At 44.4% G+C, this 19,086-nt stretch overlaps 2 protein-coding genes across 8 annotated transcripts in view; one reads left to right on the top strand and one right to left on the bottom strand.

The window, feature by feature from the left end:
- Positions 1 to 6,348, bottom strand: part of gtpbp10 (GTP-binding protein 10 (putative)) — a 62,378-nt gene extending 56,030 nt beyond the window's left edge. For 2 of the 3 annotated variants that reach the window (XM_038798003.1, XM_038798002.1), the window contains exons 1-2: positions 6,085 to 6,163; positions 3,394 to 3,587 (exon numbers count right to left, since the gene is read on the bottom strand). In XM_038798003.1, coding sequence (XP_038653931.1) covers positions 3,394 to 3,587; positions 6,085 to 6,117 — 227 coding nt within the window. In that variant the 5' untranslated portion in view covers positions 6,118 to 6,163. The other variant, XM_038798004.1, reaches the window with a different exon arrangement.
- Positions 6,304 to 16,216, top strand: LOC119966401 (protein FAM237A-like). Of its 5 annotated transcripts, none has more exons than XM_038798008.1 (3): positions 6,304 to 6,453; positions 14,789 to 15,202; positions 15,631 to 16,216. In XM_038798008.1, exons 2-3 carry the CDS (start codon positions 14,842 to 14,844, stop codon positions 15,666 to 15,668), a joined length of 399 nt encoding a protein of 132 aa, XP_038653936.1. In that variant the 5' UTR covers positions 6,304 to 6,453; positions 14,789 to 14,841; the 3' UTR covers positions 15,669 to 16,216. The 5 variants fall into 5 exon arrangements, with proteins under 5 accessions (XP_038653936.1, XP_038653933.1, XP_038653938.1 ...); XM_038798005.1 differs by lacking the exon at positions 6,304 to 6,453 and adding an exon at positions 6,497 to 6,945; XM_038798010.1 differs by lacking the exon at positions 6,304 to 6,453 and adding an exon at positions 6,497 to 6,816.
- Positions 16,217 to 19,086: the final 2,870 nt, after the last annotated feature.

Consider the following 19,086-nt stretch of genomic DNA (forward strand, 5'->3'; position numbering starts at 1 on the left):
CGATTCAATCAGGTGTGTGCAGGTTCAGCAATATAGCACCTATTCAGCTATCAAAAGAGAGCGAGAGAAGGTCCTCATCTCTCAGCGTCCAGGTCTCCAACTCTCCTTTCCTTGAGTCTCTGGAAATCATCCCACTCGCATGTTCCAATCACCACCAGGCAGAATATGCCCTTTTTGCCAATTCATTGACCACAAGCCAACCAATCGAACAGAGTCCCACCCCATCTATCAGGTGGCACAGAGTTTGAATTCTGCTGCTCGGAAACTAGCACCATATACTATGTTGTAACTTCTTGAGTTCCTCATTCTCTCTGCTGCTTGACTTAAAAGATACATGTCCATTAAGCATGTATGGATCAATATGATAATGGAAAAAAAATAAAGAAAAGGGAAATTAGGGAATCAACTCAAAAATAAAGGGCGCCTACCGTTTCATCCCCCGACTGCACTTTGGGAAATCAGACCATAAGACTGTGCTCCTTCTCCCGGCTTACAAGCAGAAACTCAAGCGGGAGAATCCAGCTAAGAAGGTTGTGCAGTGCTGGTCCGAGGAGACAGAAGAGCTCTTACGTGACTGCTTAGAGACAGTGGATTGGTCCATATTTAAGAACTCAGCAACTAACTTAAATGAGTATGCCACCACCCTCACAGACTTCATCAGCAAATGTGTGGACGACTGCGTGCCAAGGAAAGCAGTACGTACGTTCCCCAACCGGAAATCATGGCTCAACCGCGAGATTGACTCCCTACTGAAGGACAGATCTGAGGCGTTCAAGGCAGACGACCCTGTCCTATACAAGAAATCCAGGTACGACCACCGCAAAGCCATCCGAGATGCCAAGAGAGAATATCAAACTAAGCTAGAGTCACAGACAGACTCTCGGCGGTTGTGGCAAGGACTAAACAACATAACGGGCTACAAAGCGAAGCCGAGCAGTATCTCTGGCAGCAGCGCACCCCTCCCCGATGAACTTAATGTATTCTATGCTCGGTTTGAGCAGGTAACCAACAATCCGCTGTTGAGTGCCCCAGCAGCCCATAATTCACCCATACCCACCATCAGTGTTTCCAAAGTCACATCGGCCTTCCTGAAAGTGAACCCACGGAAGGCGATGTGCCCGGACGGGATCCCTGGTCGTGCACTCAGAGCCTGCGCATACCAGCTGGCAGAGGTATTCACAGACATCTTTAACCTATCCCTATTCCACTCCGAGGTCCCCACCTGCTTCAAGAAGACCACCATCATACTGGTACCAAAGAAGAACCAGGCAACATGCCTCAATGACTACCGCCCGGTGGCCCTGACGTCAGTTGTAATGAAGTGCTTCGAGAGGCTGATCATGAAGCGCATCGCCTCCATACTCCCGGAAAGCCTTGACCCACTTCAATTCGCATACCGTCGCTACCGGTCTACATCAGACGCCATTTCCCTAGCCCTACACTCATCCCTAGAGCATCTTGAAAACAAGGACTCCTACATCAGACTCCTATTTATTGACTACAGCTCCGCCTTCAACACCATAATCCCAGCCAAGGTCATATCAAAGCTCCAAAACCTAGGACTTGGCTCTCCACTCTGCAACTGGATCCTTGACTTTCTGACCAACAGACCACAGTCAGTAAGAATGAACACCAACACCTCCTCCACAATAGTCCTCAATACCGGTGCCCCGCAAGGCTGCGTACTTAGCCCCCTACTCTACTCCCTGTACACCCACGACTGCGTGGCAAAACTTGGTTCCAACTCCATCTACAAGTTTGCTGACGATACGACCATAGTGAGCCGGATCTCGAATAACGACGAGTCCGAATACAGGAGGGAGATAGAGAACCTAGTGGATGGTGTAACGACAACAATCTCTCCCTCAATGCCAGCAAAACTAAAGAGCTGGTCATCGACTTCAGGAAGCAAAGTACTGTACACACCCCTGTCAGCATCAATGGGGGCCGAGGTGGAGATGGTTAGCAGTTTCAAATTCCTAGGGGTAAACATCACCAAAAATCTGTCCTGGTCCACTCACGTTGACGCTATCACCAAGAAAGCACAACAGCGCCTATACTTCCTCAGGAAACTAAGCAAATTTGGCATGTCCACATTAACCCTTACCAACTTTTACAGATGCACTATAGAAAGCATCCTATCGGACTGCATCACAGCCTGGTATGGCAACTGCTCGGCCCAGGACCGCAAGGAACTTCAGAGAGTCGTGAATACCGCCCAGTCCATCACACGAACCTGCCTCCCATCCATGAACTCCATCTACACCTCCCACTGCTGGGGGAATGCGGTCAGCATAATCAAGGATCCCTCCCACCCGGCTTAATCACTTTTCCAACTTCTTCCATCGGGCAGGAGATTCAGAAGTCTGAGAACACGCACAAACAGACTCAAAAACAGCTTCTTCCCCACTGTCACCAGACTCCTAAATGACCCTCTTATTGACTGACCTCATTAACACTACACTCTGTATGCTTCAACCGATGCCAATGCTTATGTAGTTACATTGTATATCTTGTGTTGCCCTATTATGTATTCTCATGTATTTTCTTGAGTTTTGTTTAATTCCCTTTTCTTCCATGTACTGAATGATCTGTTGAGCTGCTTGCAGAAAAATACTTTTCACTGTACCTCGGTACACGTGACAATAAACAAATCCAATCCAATCCAATCCAACAGGAAGGAGCCCTACACAGTACACAAGGGTTAATCTTGCAATTTCTGACAAGTATCTCACTGGAGTTTTTTGGGGTGCAAGTCTAAACGGGGTGACAGGAAATGTGAGAAGTTTGTTTTGAGTAAAACTAAATATGATCATTGTATCTTTAATATATTTAACATAACTGACTATTTCAGATAGATTCTGGCTATTGGTAATCATGTCCCTTGATTTGTGTTGTGTATTCTTGGGTTGTAGCAGTAGACCTTGTAGCTTCATTCTTTTAGTAAATAGCTGGGTTTTTGTATTTCAAAATAATAAAACATTGCTGCCCTCTACCAAGATCTTAACATAAGCGATAAATAAAGTATTAATATAAAGGTTAGCAGTATATTGTTCCAAATATATGAGCACATTGCAAAAATCACAGACTACACAAGTGCCAGAAAATAGCAGCTTCTCAATGACTACTACATAAAATATTTTCAACATTTTGATCACTTTTCCAGGAGGCATAAGTTCATCACAGACCATAAATACCCCCATTACTTATACTAGGGTCATTAGAAATTATAGTGTGACGAGTAGGGCACAAATTAAACAATGAGAGACTTGACTGATAAACAGATAATCAGTGCTTGATTTTTTGACCTAAGACCCAACCACTAAATAAATAGTCAGTTTACTTTTTTTCCAAAGGTTGGCAGTCATGTTATGTACTCTACATGTGTCATACCTGCTGTTGGCACCAACACCAGCCACAAAGCGTTTATCTGGATATTTATCCTTGATCTTCTTCAAGGTTACTCCCTCTTGTGCTACAATCCAGACATCACCACCTTTACCGCCTTCACCGCCAAGACGAAGGAGCCCCATTCCACCACTTCCCCCACGAACATAAAGTCTGAGATTGTCAATAAAGCTGCCATACTACAAAATGAGATCAGAAAGAAAATATTCAAAAAAATTTCAAATATTTGCATTAACATTTAGTACTGGTCTACATGACAAAAGTTATCCACTAGCCACTGCAATTTGCATACTGTCATTCAAATTTAGAGCATACATGTATCACAATCTCTTCTTTATAGTTAAGAAATTCATGTTTACTTTTGCATAATATTCGGCTGACACAGCACAAATAGCTACTAACGTAAACATACATTAGAGCACATTGCAAGCGTGTTCCTATCTCAAATTATTGTGTGGATAGGTTAGCACCACGGCCAAAGTCAGTGGCACAAAGGATGACCAGTATATGGTGCAGAAGTGTTGAATCAGTGTGTTATAAATTGCTCTTAGATGTTGTAATCCAGTCATGATAGTGTATTTAACTTTCCAACTAACCAATTTGGCAATAAATTGCATTTATATAACTTTTACGACAGAAAGTAATGTTCTTCAGATATGTGAGGAAAAAATAGACTCAAAGGCAAGTAGATGTTTAAAAGGGGGTCAAGGGAGTGGGTTTTAAGGAAGTACTTAAATTGAGAACATAGGTAAAGCAGACGGAGACAGTGTTTGGGCCTCAAGTGGTAGAAGGTGCAACAATCCATCTTTTTTTTAACAAACAATTTTATTGAGGTATTTTAAGCATATAGAAAAAGTGACATTGTACAGTACAAAAAAAAGTCAAGACACAAATTACAAATTAAACATAGTGCAAACCACGGCTCTGGTCACGCACAAACAATCCAATCTTGAGGCCAAGATCCAATGCACAAGAGATCAAAGTTGAGAAACAACAGGTTCCAGTGTACTGGAAGCAGTTACATTTAGGGAGGGACAAGGTCAAGTGGCACTTAAGGACAACTATATATTTTAATTTGAGGAAAACAAAAACCTCTTCTGGGTTCAGGTTGGAAGGCCAGTCAAAAGAAAGAAGTCACATTGATGAGTGGTGAATGCAAGCATGCTGGTTTCAGTGGCATCTGGGGTGGAGAATAGGCCAGTCAATGTTACAAAGATGATATTTGTAATGCAGATTTGACGGGTTTGGAGGCTCAGCTTACGTTTGAATGAAAGACACAGCTTCGTAAAAAGGATGCATTGGCCTAAGACGGTGACTGGGAAGGCCAATAGTCTTCCCCTGCCCCTATTCAGGCTACGAAAACCTTGCACAATTTTTCCAATCTCCACAACTCCGTACAGTGTTGGATCCGAGGGCACTCTCAGTCTCAAGGCGACGCATGTGTGCAGTAGCATCCCGTCTGAGGGAACCCCTGCTCGGATGGAATTCCATTGGCCCCAAACCCTGGAACCTCCCCCGGGTGCCGATGCTCCGCAACTTATCGCCTCGCGAAAATACCCTCCATGCTCTTCCGCATTGCACGGAGGGGGTTCCTGTATGGTCTGCTGCTGCACACCTTCCACCTCCTTGGCCTCACCCACCATCCGGACACACCTTGGCATGCCTCCTTGCCATCCGGCGGTGGAGGTCCCTCGACAGAGATGTCTTCCCCTAAACCTTGGGGACTTGGGGTGGAGGGTGATGCACAGAGCAGTATCCTACAACCATCGTTTACACAGGTTCACAGAGGCCCAAGAATCTTGCCATTTTTGCGGTCTTGTGGAATCCAACGTTGTTGTTAATGTTTTGTTTGCGCTTCAGGCCCACGTTCCTGATCCCCCGCCCCTCCTGGTGCAGAGAGGGGCGGGAAAGGCAGAGGACATCCTCGTGAACCTGCCCCTGGGCTGGCGAAACTTGCCATTAACAGGTCCAGGCAGCAGGCGACTGAGGGAGTCATCTGACCAGACTGTATGCCCCTCTTTCGTGTCCTCAATTGCGGCTGGGTGTCCCTGGATAGGGAGAATGCAGTGTCCACGGGCACACTCGAGGCCTTTCGTGTTCAGTGGGCAATGCAGAGGTTGAACTGTTTTATCGACCCCTCGCTGCACACTTTGATTTGATGCTTTTTTTTAAACTTTCCGTTTCTCTTTTGTTATTTTTGGGCTGTGCTCCTACTAGGGGCGACTCCTTTTAATTTGTCCGAGTTAATTTCTCTTCGTCTATTTAGTTGTCAAACCCATAAATACATTATATCAGATCACCCCAACGGACCTTGAGGTCAATTGAGCATTTTAAGTGTCCTCACTGGGGGTTCAGATTGGAAGGCCAGTCACATAATGGTGAATGCGTGCACGCTGGTTTCAGTGGCTGTTGGTCGGGGAATGGGCCGGTCGATGTTACAGAGATATTTGTAATGCAGATTTGAGGAGTTTGCAGGCTCAGCTCATGTTTGAATGAAAAGCACAGCTTGGTGAAAAGGCTGCTTTGGCCTGAGACGATGGAAACGTTGCACAATTTTACCAATCTCCACAACTCCGTACAGTGGAAATTATCCCAGGATCTCCTCCTCATCTGGGGATCAGGGACTGGACACGTGACCGTCACCCCCTCCCCATTCCCATCCCATTGAGCCCCTACCTTCCTCAGAGCCACGATCCCACACCGCACCATGGCAACCTAACCGGAAACCCACCACCCCGAAGAGGCACCATGGCAACTCACCCGGAAGCTCTCTCTTCACAATGATCCACTCCCAACGACAGCCGTGGCAATCATTTTATTTGTAACGGTCTGTCACCCGTCGAGTGGTAATGTTTTATAATCTGCATAGTTTCCAAGGTCTAACATAGGATCGGACTTTAAAGGAACCCGGGGGAACTTTTGTTTTAAAAACGCCAAGAGGGGGTTGGGTGATTGCGCGCCGTTTAAAACGTCCGGAGAAGCGTGGGGACGTTTGAAGCTGTTCCGTCTCGAGTGCCGTCAAGCATCGGACTCCATCCGGGTCAGGTAAATGATGACAGTCCCCGCCCCCCGGGGTAGGTTATAGGATGCCAGCCCCCCCCGTCGTCCGAGGTGGCGCACAAAGCAGCCGGTTTCACTGTGGTCTGAAGGAACATGCAAATAAATATTTTTGAAATCCTGCATCATAATCAAAGTGATACAGCCCAAAGTGCGGCAGCGACATGAATTATCTACAAGAGAGGCAGCCGTCTGATGTTCCACCAACGCCGTCATCTGTTTTTTGTTTCGCCAGCAACGTTGGCCAAGGGACGAGCACAGGCACCTGCTCTTTGAATAATATCATGGGATATTTAAAGCCAACAATACAGCATTTCCTTCACCATGCTTTTCAATAAATTTAAGACGTCGGTGGGTAGAATACGATTCCTCCAAGTTGCCAGTTTGACCGAAAGGTTGCGAATGGTGCAGAAGGTTGAATGCAAATTCCTGTTCGAGATATTCCTCTGATATTGGGGGTTAGGATGCAGTAATGACAAGGTACAAGATTGGAGTAGATAACTGAAGCTTTGCCTCCACAATCTATCCGATGCCAGACTGAGAATTGTTTGATTCATATCCTAATTCTCCCTAAATTTAAGTGTTCAATTTCCAGTCTCAATGACCTTCGTCTGATGAGTAAAATATTTTAGAATTATAGAATCGTTACAGCACAGAAGGTGGCCCTTCACGCCATTGAGCTCATGTCAGCACTGCAAGAACAACTTAGCATGTCCCACTCCCGTGCCTTTTCCTATAGCCCTGTACCCCCCCCCCCCCCCCCCCCCCCCCCGCTTTCAGGCACATATCCAATTGTCTTTTGAGGGCCATGATTGAGTTTCTCCAAAACTCTCAGGCAGTGTTTTCCTGATCACTTACTGCATTAAAAGTTTTTCTTGTGTCATTTCTGATTCTTATGCCAATTATCTTAAACCTGTCTTTTGGTTCTCAACTCTTTCACTCATGGGAACAGTTTCTCACTATCTATTCTGTCCAGACCCTTCATGATTTTGAATACTTCTGTCAAATTTCTTAATCCTCTCACCAACGGAGATCAGCCCCAGCTTCTTCAATCTATCCACATTATTGAAGTTCCTTATCTCTGGAGCCATTCTTGCAAATCATTTCTGCACCATCTCTAAAGCCTTCACATCCTTCTTAAAGTATAGTGTCCAGATGTGGACACAATACTGCAGTTGAGGATGAGCCAGTATTTTATACATTTTCACTACTTTTTGAGCTCTGTGCCTCTGTTTATAAATCCAAGGACCTTATATACCGTTTTTTAAAATAAATTTAGTGTACCCAATTCATTTTTTACAATTAAGGGACAATTTAGTGTGGCCAATCCACCTAGCCTGCACATTTTTGGGTTGTGGGGCATAACCCACGCAAACACGGGGAGAATGTGCAAACTCCACACGGACAGTGACCCAGAGCCGGGATCGAACCTGGGACCTCGGCGCCTTGAGGCTGCAGGGCTAACCCACTGCGCCACCGTGCTGCCCTATATACTGTTTTAACTGATTTCTTAACCTGTTCTGCCATCTTCAACGATTTGTGCACACAAAACTTCCAGGTTCCTTTATTCCTGCATCTCCTTTAGAATTGTACCCTTTATTCTATATTGCTTCTCCTCATTCTTCCTACCAAAATATATTTCACTTCTCTGCATTAAATTTACTGTATGTTTACCTTTTCCATTAGCCTATGGCCTCCTGAAGTGTATCACTCTCCTCTTTAAATATTACAATTCTGCTCAGTATACCCAAGTCAAAGTCATTAATATAGATCAAGAGGTCTGAGTATCGTCCTTTGGGTAACCTCACTGTATACCTTCCTCCAGTCCAAAAGAAATATTTCCTGTCTCCACTCTATTTCCTGTCACTCAACAAACTTCATATCCAAGCTTTAGGGCAGCACAGTAGCATTGTGGATAGCACAATGGCTTCACAGCTCCAGGGTCCCAGGTTCAATTCTGGCTTGAGTCACTGTCTGTGCGGAGTCTGCACATCCTCCCCGTGTGTGCGTGGGTTTCCTCCGGGTTCTCAGGTTTCCTCCCACAGTCCAAAGATGTGATGGTCAGGTGGATTGGCCATGATAAATTGCCCTTAGTGTCCATAATTGCCCCTTAGTGTTGTGTGGGGTTACTGGGTTATGGGGCTAGGGTGGAGGTGTTGGGGTGGTATATTAGCATGGATTGACTAATAGAAGACAGGGAGTTGGGATGAGAGGGACATTTTCAGGATGGCAATCTGTAACGGAGTGCCATTAGGGGTTGGTTTAGCACAGTGGACTAAACAGCTGGCTTGCCAAGGCCAAAAGCGTGGGTTCAATTCCTGTACCAGCCTCCCCGAACAGGTGCCGGAATGTGGCGACTAGGGGCTTTTCACAGTAACTTCATTGAAGCCTACTTGTGACAATAAGTGATTATTATTATTATAGGGACCATTGCTGGTGTGGAGAATTATTCTCATTATATATTAATGAATTGGACGAGGGAAGTGAATGTACGATTGCCAAGTTTGCGGCTGGAACAAAAATACTTGGGAAGGCAAGTGCTGAGAAAGACAAAGAGTCTGCAGAGGTTAAATGAGTAGGCAAAGACCTGGCAGATAGAAAATACCAAAGGAAAATGTGAAGTTATGCACTTTGTAAGGATTTGGGGGTCCTCATGCATAAATCACAAAAAAGCGAGCATGCAAGTTCAGCAGGTAATAGGGAAGGCAAATGGAATGTTGCCTTTATTTAGAAGGGATTGGAGTACAAAAACAGTGAAGTCTTTCTAAAATTATGCAAGGCATTAGTTAGACTGTTCCTGAATATTGTAAAAGCTTTGGTCCCCTTATCTAAGGAAAGATATACTTGCATTGGAGGCAGTCCAGAGAAGATTCACTAGGTTGATCCCGGGTATGGAGAGATTTTCTTATGAGAGAGGTTAAGTAGGTTGGGCCTGTACTCAGAGATTAGAAGAATGAGGGGTGACTTTATTGAAGCATGTAGGGTTCTCGGGGTCTTGACAGGGTAGATACTGAGGTTGTTTCCCTTGTGGGAGAGGCATAATTTCAGAGTAATGGGTCACCCAAGTATTTTTCTGCGTGCAGCTCAAACAGGTCATTTAGTACATGAAAAGAAAATGCAGAATAGGGCAACACAAGGTACACAATGTAAATACCTAGACACCGAGTGAAGTATACAGGAGTGTAGTATTGAGACCTGATTCATTCATGCTCAGAATTGTGCTCGCTGCTGATGAGTTTGGAATTTCAGGACAATGTTTCTATGTTACAATTACAGTAACAGAGCATTGCCAATCTAAACCCCAAGCACATCTAGAAACACCCGCCCCATGCTACTGCAGTCTACCACTCTCCAACGATGTGGTTATGTGTTAAGGCAATCGCCACATCCTAATTGTTATTCTTTTATGTTTTGAGTGTTAGGACAGAATGGTTTGTGATAGTATTCAAAATACAACACAGTAAGTTTTCTATAGTGGTAACACGTTCTCAGAGTTGACCAGATTTAAATGGCTGAAACATTGTCCGTATGCCCCCTTGTGGGGGTTCATTCTGCTCTGCAATTATCCGTACAGAAGTGCGGATTTATATTGTCACAATAAAACAGAAACTTCTTCGAAGTAACAAATGGGCTAATATATTGCCCACGCCCCCTTCAAGGAAATTGATCAATTTGCCTTGCTGAAGGAGATTTTTTTTAAAGTTAACTAATTGGACATGTCGCCCTTCTGCCACTTAACCTTGCATGCCAAAGTTGCCTCCACAGATGAAAGGGGCTCTGAGGACCGAGTACAATTTGCAGATAGCTATTGGTTTTCTTTGGTCTCTAAATTCTATTTGCCATCCGGATCTGTGCAGCATGTTGAATGCCCGGTGTTTGGAAAGTGCCCTTACATCCAAATGTTACCACACACTACATCGCCTCTTCGCACTGGTTCGTTAAGGATTGCATGACATGCTACTTCCATAATATGATGTGTTAAAATGTTGATAAAGATATTTCGTTGCTGGTAATAGTTCACATGATACAAATGAGTTGCAAATATCTGTGTCAGGGTACATTTATCACTTTCATGACGACGGAATTTAGGCGTAGATCAGGAACTAACACGACATCCAGTGACCCCAATGTCGAGCTCACGGTTGACCGGCAGCGAGACCGGCATGACAATCTTCCCGGAGGCGCTGACTCTATGTTCACCGTCCTGCAGGGCGCGCGGATGCTGCGGGCACAATGAGAGAGCCAGGATCAATTCCACTGGGAGAGGTGGTCGCCGCTCACACAGCTTGGGGACGGTGAGGACGCCGCAACATGGGAGGGTGCACTGGTGTGTGTGAATCTGAAATATAAACTGGGGGGGGGGGGCAATTGTTTAGGTGGCAGTTGTGAAGAGACTGATTAAGCCCAGTCTGGCGCTTGGGGGGGGGGGGGGGGGGTCACTCTGCCGGCGGCAAAATATAGGCCTTTCTAAATAAACATTACTTACATCGCTGCCTGCCTCCATAGAGCCGGCAGCCGCCCTATTTCCCAGTCATGCTAAGCAAGTCTGGCAGCGTCTGGAGAAAAAAATCATTAACATGTCTCTAAAGCTCGCCTGGAGAAAGTTTTCCAGGTGGTGGGAATATATTGAGAAGCTGCTCCTCTCCGCCCTCATGGGAACCGGGAAAATTATACTTCAGTGTCTGGAGGGTTTTAAAAACGGAGGGGGGGGGGGGGGGGGTCGATACTGACCCCGGACTACCAAACATGATTTCATGCCACTTAAGGGAGAGCTTCCACTCAGCAGAAATTAGTCCAATGCCACCGTAAAGCGCATCCCTCCGTTAAAGGCGCTATATAAATCTACGTGGTTGTTGTAAATGGCGGGAAAATGCAGCTCCGCGCGTACCAGCTGCAGAATGGGAGACAGGTGTCATACATCCAGCAGCTTTAACGCCTGCTGATGGTTCCAAGGAGGGATTATTTGGAGAATGCATTGTGCATATTCACACTATGTTGAAAGAAATTAACTTTTAGTTGCGCTGTCCGCCTGTGCTGCGTTGCGCGCGCGAAACAATGATGTCCCAGTATTTAAGATGCTGGAGCACGCGTAGAAACGTCCCTACATACCTGAGAGATTTGATCAAGTTTTACAGTGATACCTTATCAATGTCATATGTTTTACCTCGGAAACACAAGAGAGCTGCCCCCCCCCCCCCCCCTGTTTGTACATGAAACCCCGATATACGAGTTGCTTTCACGTGAACCGGAGCAAAATGAGCCCCATTGCGATGGGAGTCAGTTAAAATAGTAAAACTGAAATGAATTCCATGGAATTTCGGATAACGTCTTGGAGGTTCGAGCTTACTTCCACCAGCAGCTGTGGCATCCCATGATCGGCATCATTTGCGATATGTCTGAGCACGGATGGTTCATCGTAATGATGTAACAGAAAGCAGGGTCATTTCAGAAAGCACATGAGAAATGGAAGACAATCTGACGCACAGACAGTGGGCGGACTGTGGTATAAATATATGCGCCGAGTTACAGGTTAGTTACATCTCAACCCAACTCCAGGATTCAACCTTGCCTCAGTCCAAGAAAGCAACTTCTCCCGCTCACCGTCAGCGACCAATACCACCAGGGCTGCGGATTCTGCTGATGTAGCACTGAACCACAGAAAGAGAGAGAGGGAGAACCGTACATATTCAGTGTAAGTAAATACACATTTCACACATCCCACGTTTTTACTGCCATGCCTTTGGATGAGCCTTAATGTGAAAGGGACTTATTTAAAAGTGGCGTGTTTTATTGGACGAAATAATATGTTCGACAAAACGAATCTTCAATTTAAGGTGTTCCAGGTGCTCCGGTTTCCCCCCACAGAAACAGTCCAAAAGGTGTGCAGGTTTGGTGGATTGGTCATGCTAAATTATGCTTAGTGTCCAAAAGGTTAGGTGGGGTTACGAGGATAGGGTGGAGGCGTGGATTTAAGTAGGATGCTCTTTCCAAGGGCCGGTGCAGACCCGATGGGTCGAATGGCCTCTTTCTGCACTGCAAATTCTATGATTATTTTTAATGTTATTGTTTCACAGCTGCTTCATTTAAACTTGAATGTAGGTAACAGATTCCTTGCGGGCATGAGCATCAGAGGTTTTGCACAATGTACCCGCTGAGGATCTGAAATTGTGAATTACACCGCCTGTAACGTGATGGGATAGCTGCACACTTGTCTGTTGGCAATGTTGTGACATCCAGGCGCCCTTTCCTGTCATATATTCCCAGCAGAAGAATTCCCAGATTTGTTACAGATTGTCCGTTCATATCACACAAACCTTAACTCCAGTTCACTGTCACCTAACGGAAGGAAACTAGAAGGTTCTACCCACCAGGAAAGCGAGAGAGTATTTTCTCTTCATATTGGAGAGAAGACAGGGATGATTTGACACAGGCCTTCAAGATGATGAAATGAGTTGATAGGATATGTGTGGGAAAGATGTTTCCACTTGCGGGAAACCAGGCCGAAGAGCCCTCAATATAAGATGGTCACTAACAAACACAACAGGAAATTCAGGAGAAACCTTGTCCAGAGAGTGTTCAACGAGGAACCCACTGCCAGATGGCTGCTGAATGGTAATTTAAAGGGAAGCTGGATAACGTGACGGGGGGAAAGGATGTAAAGGATTATATTGATGGGATTCGGCGAAGGTGGGCGAGAGAGGACTTGTGTGGCGCATAAACTCCAGGCTCGGCCCATTCGGCCAGGTGCCTCGTTTCGGGACTGTAAATATTATGTCACACTTGTTTAATTTTCGCTGCCCCCGGATTTCTGCAGCTGGTTTGTGTTGTGTTTGCAAACTCTGTATTCATAGTTTAAATTTTATTTCACCGTGTAATTGTGACCGCCTGATTTCCGATTTAGTTACATCTTTTGAGTTTTTTTTGACTGTTCCTCTTATTTACCTAGATGCCGATCTTGTGACCTATCGCCATATTTTATCGAGCTAATCACAGCCAGACATTGGTTATTTAACCCATCTTAAAATAACGAGTGCTTGGGACAGGCCAAAAGCAATGGATAGATTCCAGTCCTGCACGTTCCTACCTTCCAAAAGGCCTGGAGACAAATCTGATGCATACAAATTGAAAATTAAAATATAGAGTTCCGGCAATGTATTGGGTAAAGATATTTAGTAACCATCCTCCAAAGTTCTTTGTAGAAAGTACATGTACAGCATGTCTGAGCAAAGGAAGAGCAGAAACGGGGCAGCTGGAAACTTTGAGCAGGTCAGGCAGTGCCCACGGCAGCAACATAGGAGTTGAGGGTTTGAATGTGGGCAATAATCTCCAATTCAAACAGAATAACCTCGCGCGCTTTTCTCTGCCGTGCTGACTGACTTGTTGAGTGTTTCCATGGAGGTTCTGTCTTTATTTCAAATTTCCAGTACTGTATCTGCAGTTTCACTGTCAATTTACAATACAAAACGGAGTTGTTTTTTTAATAGCCTTTAATACATCAACAGGTTACACCTCACAAGGATCAGTACGGAAATTGCATTTGCAAATAGCAAATTATAATTCATTTTACACACTTGCATTTATAGTGTACTGATGCACGCGGCAATGCTTTATTTGTTAGCCCTGAGTATTATTGGTGTCTGGATTTGGGTTCCCAACCTGTTGACCACCCCCTATAGATATTCAGACATTTCAGTGTGTGACCTGCGCAAAGCAACTGCTTCGATGTCGGCCACACAGTCAATTGTTGGCGCATTATGGTTTCTAGTTCCTTCTGTCTGAAGGCTTTGTCAGTATTCTCATTCTCTCCATTCACAGGGCGTTTCCCCCCGTCTCCTGCTACCTATACCCCACCACCCCCAGTTCTGTGAAGTCAGGACGATTGCTCTCTGGCTCTTCCTGGTACAGCTTCTGCTGATCAGCAGGTTGTGCAAGCTGAAAACACATTAAACTTACACTCGGAAGTTGGTAAACCAATCAGTGAAAAACACAAGCAACCTAAACTTTTCGAGAACAATATTCCATCTAACGACAAATTGCAATTGGTGATATCCGTGCATTTGTTCCATAGTTTTACCCATTTAGTTCCACCTACGAGTCCAATTTTCAGTTAATTTCCACCATATGTGGAAGGAGCAGTTTTTTGCAATATGCTGTAGCCAAAACTGGCGCCATGTTCAGCACAGGAGGAGGCTGTGGTGTCAATGTTTTTATTCAATTACTCTTAGACCTCCCATCAGCGAGTGATATAACCCAGCTCACAGCAGCATTCACTAAAGATAGCAAGCTGTGTATTTCCGTGCTGATTTCCAATGTTTGATTTCAGGACCTGCCACTTTTCTTCCCCCTTGACCCCTGTTTGCCCAGTCCCTGGGTAGTATGCAGTTCCTGGGCGGCAGCTTGTTTCTGATGCTGATCTGGATGCTGGTGCTGGTTATGGCTCAGAAAAGGAACATGGACCCAATGAGCCTGGGGGAGATCGACCCGCAGTGCTGGGAGAGCTCCTCTCTCGCCCTGGTCGAGATGAAGAAGCTGCGGGTCGCCGAGACGGTCAGTGGCCTCTGGGATTTCATGATCTACCTGAAACTCTCGGAAAAACCCAAGCACGCCGCCCTCTTCATCGACCTGGCTCAACTCTTCTGGGATATCTACGTGGACTGTGTGCTGTCCAGGTCTCATGGGCTGGGCAGGAGGCAGATCGTAACCGGATATACCTGGATGTATCCGCAGTACCTGACAGGTAACTCATTCTATATGTTGTAGCTGTGTTTTGTTATAAATTGTTCTGAGCATTGAAGACCAGTCACCGTTCCCCCCGATCGTCAATCACTGTCAGTCAAAGCAAACTTGTTGCCGCCCATTCGGACTGGGCATTGAAGCACAGAACTGATTGTGAGCGATATTAGCAGCTAAACACTGTAAACCATTGCTATTTTAAGGCAGAGAATGAAACTTTGATTTTGAACGGAATTCAGTCTTCTCCGAATTTAACACAGGGATTTTATAAAGTTGTGTTCAACGCTGTTATGACATTCAGCTGCCACGATTTCGATGCGATTATACCGATAGCCGTCTGTCTATTCATTTACTCCCATTTACTGCTTACTGAACTGTGATAGAACTCTCGGAAACGGATTCACGTCCATTCTGGTGTCTCCTTTGTTGCAGGTTTGGCACGTTCAAGTGACAAGCAATTCAAATTGTAATGTCTACAAAATGATCCCAGAAGAGGTCGAATCACTGAGATATCAACTCTCCCACCCAGTAAAGCAAGATTGTCTGTTCTACGCGTTATATCAATGGACAAACGCTTCTCTTTCAATATTATACAGCAACGCTCTTCGTGGACTTGATGCAAAGCTGTAATGAAAATCTTTCAAAATAGGCTTTATAATCTAATATTTAAGTCATAAGAAAACTAACTGAGGGGGATTTTTTTATTCAATTGATCTGCTGAATATAGCTGATCAGCGTCAAATAAAATTCATAATGTTATTTCAACCCCAGCCATGCCATCATTAATACAATCTCAGAGCCATAGTTCCCAATTTCCAAACTAACTGCTTACGACATGGTAAAGCGTTCACGGTATTCTGACAACTTCCCATTGGTATTTGATTCTGATTTGTTGTGCTTTCTTATAATGTCTTCAAAAATGCATGTGTGAAACCCAAATGCCTTTTAAACGATGTTATCTGGCCGCATCAATAACTCAGGTAAACTTCGAAAAAGATTAAACTTTAACATTACTGCAGTGTGGTTTTTGCTTAAAAGTGAGGTAAACATAATGGAATGATTCTGACTATGCAGCATCAACTCGTCTACTCGACTCTACAAAGCCCCTTTCACTGACATTGGCACTGGTGATGAAAGGGACTTGTATCGCAGGTTAGTCTAGCAACCTTCTGACATCGCAGTATTTATCCAACCTTACCCTAGAGAGACCCTCCCAGACTCTACAGTTATCACCCTTGGATACATCCTATCTTACCAGCAAGGCAGAGTAACCAGAAGTAGGGGTACAGTTATATACAGTTGGTGAGGAGTGGCCTTGGGAGTTCCCAACATTGACTCCAGATCAAATTAAGTCTTATAGCTTTAAATTCAATATGGACAAGGAAACCATCTGCTACAATCTACCACCCTCCTTCAACTGATAAACCAGTACTCCACCTTACTGAATGCCACTCGAAGAAAGCACTGAAGATAGCAAAGGCATATAATATATTCTGACTGAGGAACTTCAATATCTATCACTGAGTGTGTCTAGGTAATAACAACATGGCTGAGTCTTGAAGGACACAGCTGCTACACTTGGCTTGCAACATGTGGTGAGAGAACCAATATAAGAATAATGTGCATCACCCCTCATCAATCTATCTGTTGTAGATGCATCTGCCCATGGCAGAATTGGTAAGAGTGATTAACGCACCGTCCTTATGGAGACCCAGTTCCATTTTCACATTGAGGATAATCCCCCATCATGTGTAGCATTATTACTGTGTTACATGGGATAGAACTGAGCATTCCTGAAGTATTACAGAAGCACCATCAGCAACAGTAAATTTGTATGTCACCAAAATCTGTTATCTCATGGTCTGGCATATGCCTCTCTCCTTCACCACCATCAGGTCAGGCTAACCCTGGCTCAGTGAGGAATATAAAAAAAACATGCTAGAAGCAGAACCAAGCATACATGAAAATATGGTGCCAACTTGATAAAGCTATGACACAGGTTGAGATGCATACTAAACAGCAGAAGCAGGGTGCCAATGATCTAAGCAATTCGAAAACCAACAAATCAGGCCTAAATTTTACAGTCCTAACATATCCAGCCGTGAATGTGATGGATAAAATAAACAACTAACAAGAGGATGAGGAGGAAGCAGTGCCATGTACATTCCCTCCCTCAGTCTGTGAGTGCAAAGCACAAAGCTATAGTGTTCATAACCATCTCTTTTAGAAGTGCTAAATGTATGTTCCTTCTCTGCCTCCTCAAGAGCTGCACCATCAAAGTCTCCAACCAATTTTATTCCTCCCAAGTGATATCAGATAGAGTGCATTGGCCACAGCAAAGGCATAGGGCATGATAATAACCTGGCTTAGTGCTAAATACCTGTGCTCAGAAACAGTAATTCCCACAGCTGTTACAGTCCAGTTAAAACAATGTGACAATGTCTTATTCGCAGAAAATCTGAACAAATTCTATCTCTTTCAAGCTATTATTCCCAAGCATTAGCAAAGTAATGGAAGAAGCCATCAGTAATGTTATTGAGCTGCAATTATTCACAGATAGCCTGCTCACCATTTAGAGTTTGGATTCCAGACTACTATTTGACTCCAGACTACATTACATCTTTGGTCCAAACATGGACACAAGTACTGAATTCCAGAGTTGAGTTGAGAGTGAGTGCTTTTGATATCAAAGATGGATTTGACCAAAGGTGACATGAAGAAACAAGTCAAAGGGATTTGGGGGGAAATCTTATCACAGAGGAAGTTGGTTGCATCAGTTAGAGGCCAATAATTTCAGTCTCAGGACATTGTTATAGGAATTCGTTAGTATAATGTAATGGACTTCATGCTGATCAGTTACTTTGTCAATGACCTTTCCTCCATTCTAAGGACAGACAAGGGACAGTTCATTGATTATTGCACACTGTTCAGTTCCATTTGCAGTTCTTCAGATAATGGAGCAGTCCATGCTTGGCTAACATACATGTTTTGGCTGACAAGTGCCACAAAAGTGTTAGTAATGGCCATCCCCAATAAGAGAACAACTAGCCAACTCCCCACGGCATTTGCCAAGATCTTAACATCAATATCCTGTGAAAGTCAGCTCAGAAGATCCTAAGAAATAGGTGGCAATTCAGCCTAACGAGCCTGCTCCACCATTAAAGCAGATCATGGCTGATTTGATTTTGACTTTAGTTCCATTTTCCTGCTGTCCCCCCATATACCTTGACTCCCTTGTAGATCAAAAATCTGTCTAATGCAGCCTTGAATATATTCAATGACCAAACTTCCAATGGGAAAGAGGATTATAAAGACTAATGACCCTCAAAAAGCAGAAATCCCTCCTCATCTGTCTTATTTTTTAAACTGATCCTCCTAGTTCGAGATTCCCCCACAAGGGGAGGCATTCTCTTAGCACCCACTCTGTCCAAGTCCCTCCAGAATCTTAACCATTCCAATAAGATCACCTCTCAATTTTTAATACTACAATGAATGTAGGCCCAACCTGCTCAACCTTTCATAACAGGGCAACACTTTCATCCCAAGTATTAGTGCAGTGAACCTTCTCTGAACTACTTTCAATGCAAGTATATTCCTCTTTAAGTAAGGAAATAAAAACTGTACACAGGAGTCCAGGTGTGGTCTTGCCCATGCCCTGTACAGTTGTACCAAGACTTAATAGTGGGCAGGTCAGCTTCATAAATTTAATGGATAGCCTCAAATGGACCAAATAGCCTTCCACACCTAACTATCTTATGTTCCTGTGGTTGTATATGGAATATCACTCCAGTATATTGACAAGTAATATTTTTTAAATGCTCAGGGGTCAATTGCTCATGGGCTCTTTATATACACACTCAGTTTGTTAGAAATTTACACAATTTCATT

Source organism: Scyliorhinus canicula, chromosome 5, assembly GCF_902713615.1.
Source record: "Scyliorhinus canicula chromosome 5, sScyCan1.1, whole genome shotgun sequence".
NCBI lineage: Eukaryota > Metazoa > Chordata > Chondrichthyes > Carcharhiniformes > Scyliorhinidae > Scyliorhinus > Scyliorhinus canicula.

What these genes read in the sequence shown, in the direction of transcription:
- LOC119966401 (XM_038798008.1), top strand. Translation starts at nt 14,842, where the DNA reads ATGCAGTTCCTGGGCGGCAGCTTGTTTCTGATGCTGATCTGGATGCTG. An exon ending in GTATCCGCAGTACCTGACAG is followed by an intron (nt 15,203 to 15,630) that starts GTAACTCATTCT and finishes CCTTTGTTGCAG; the next exon opens with GTTTGGCACGTTCAAGTGAC.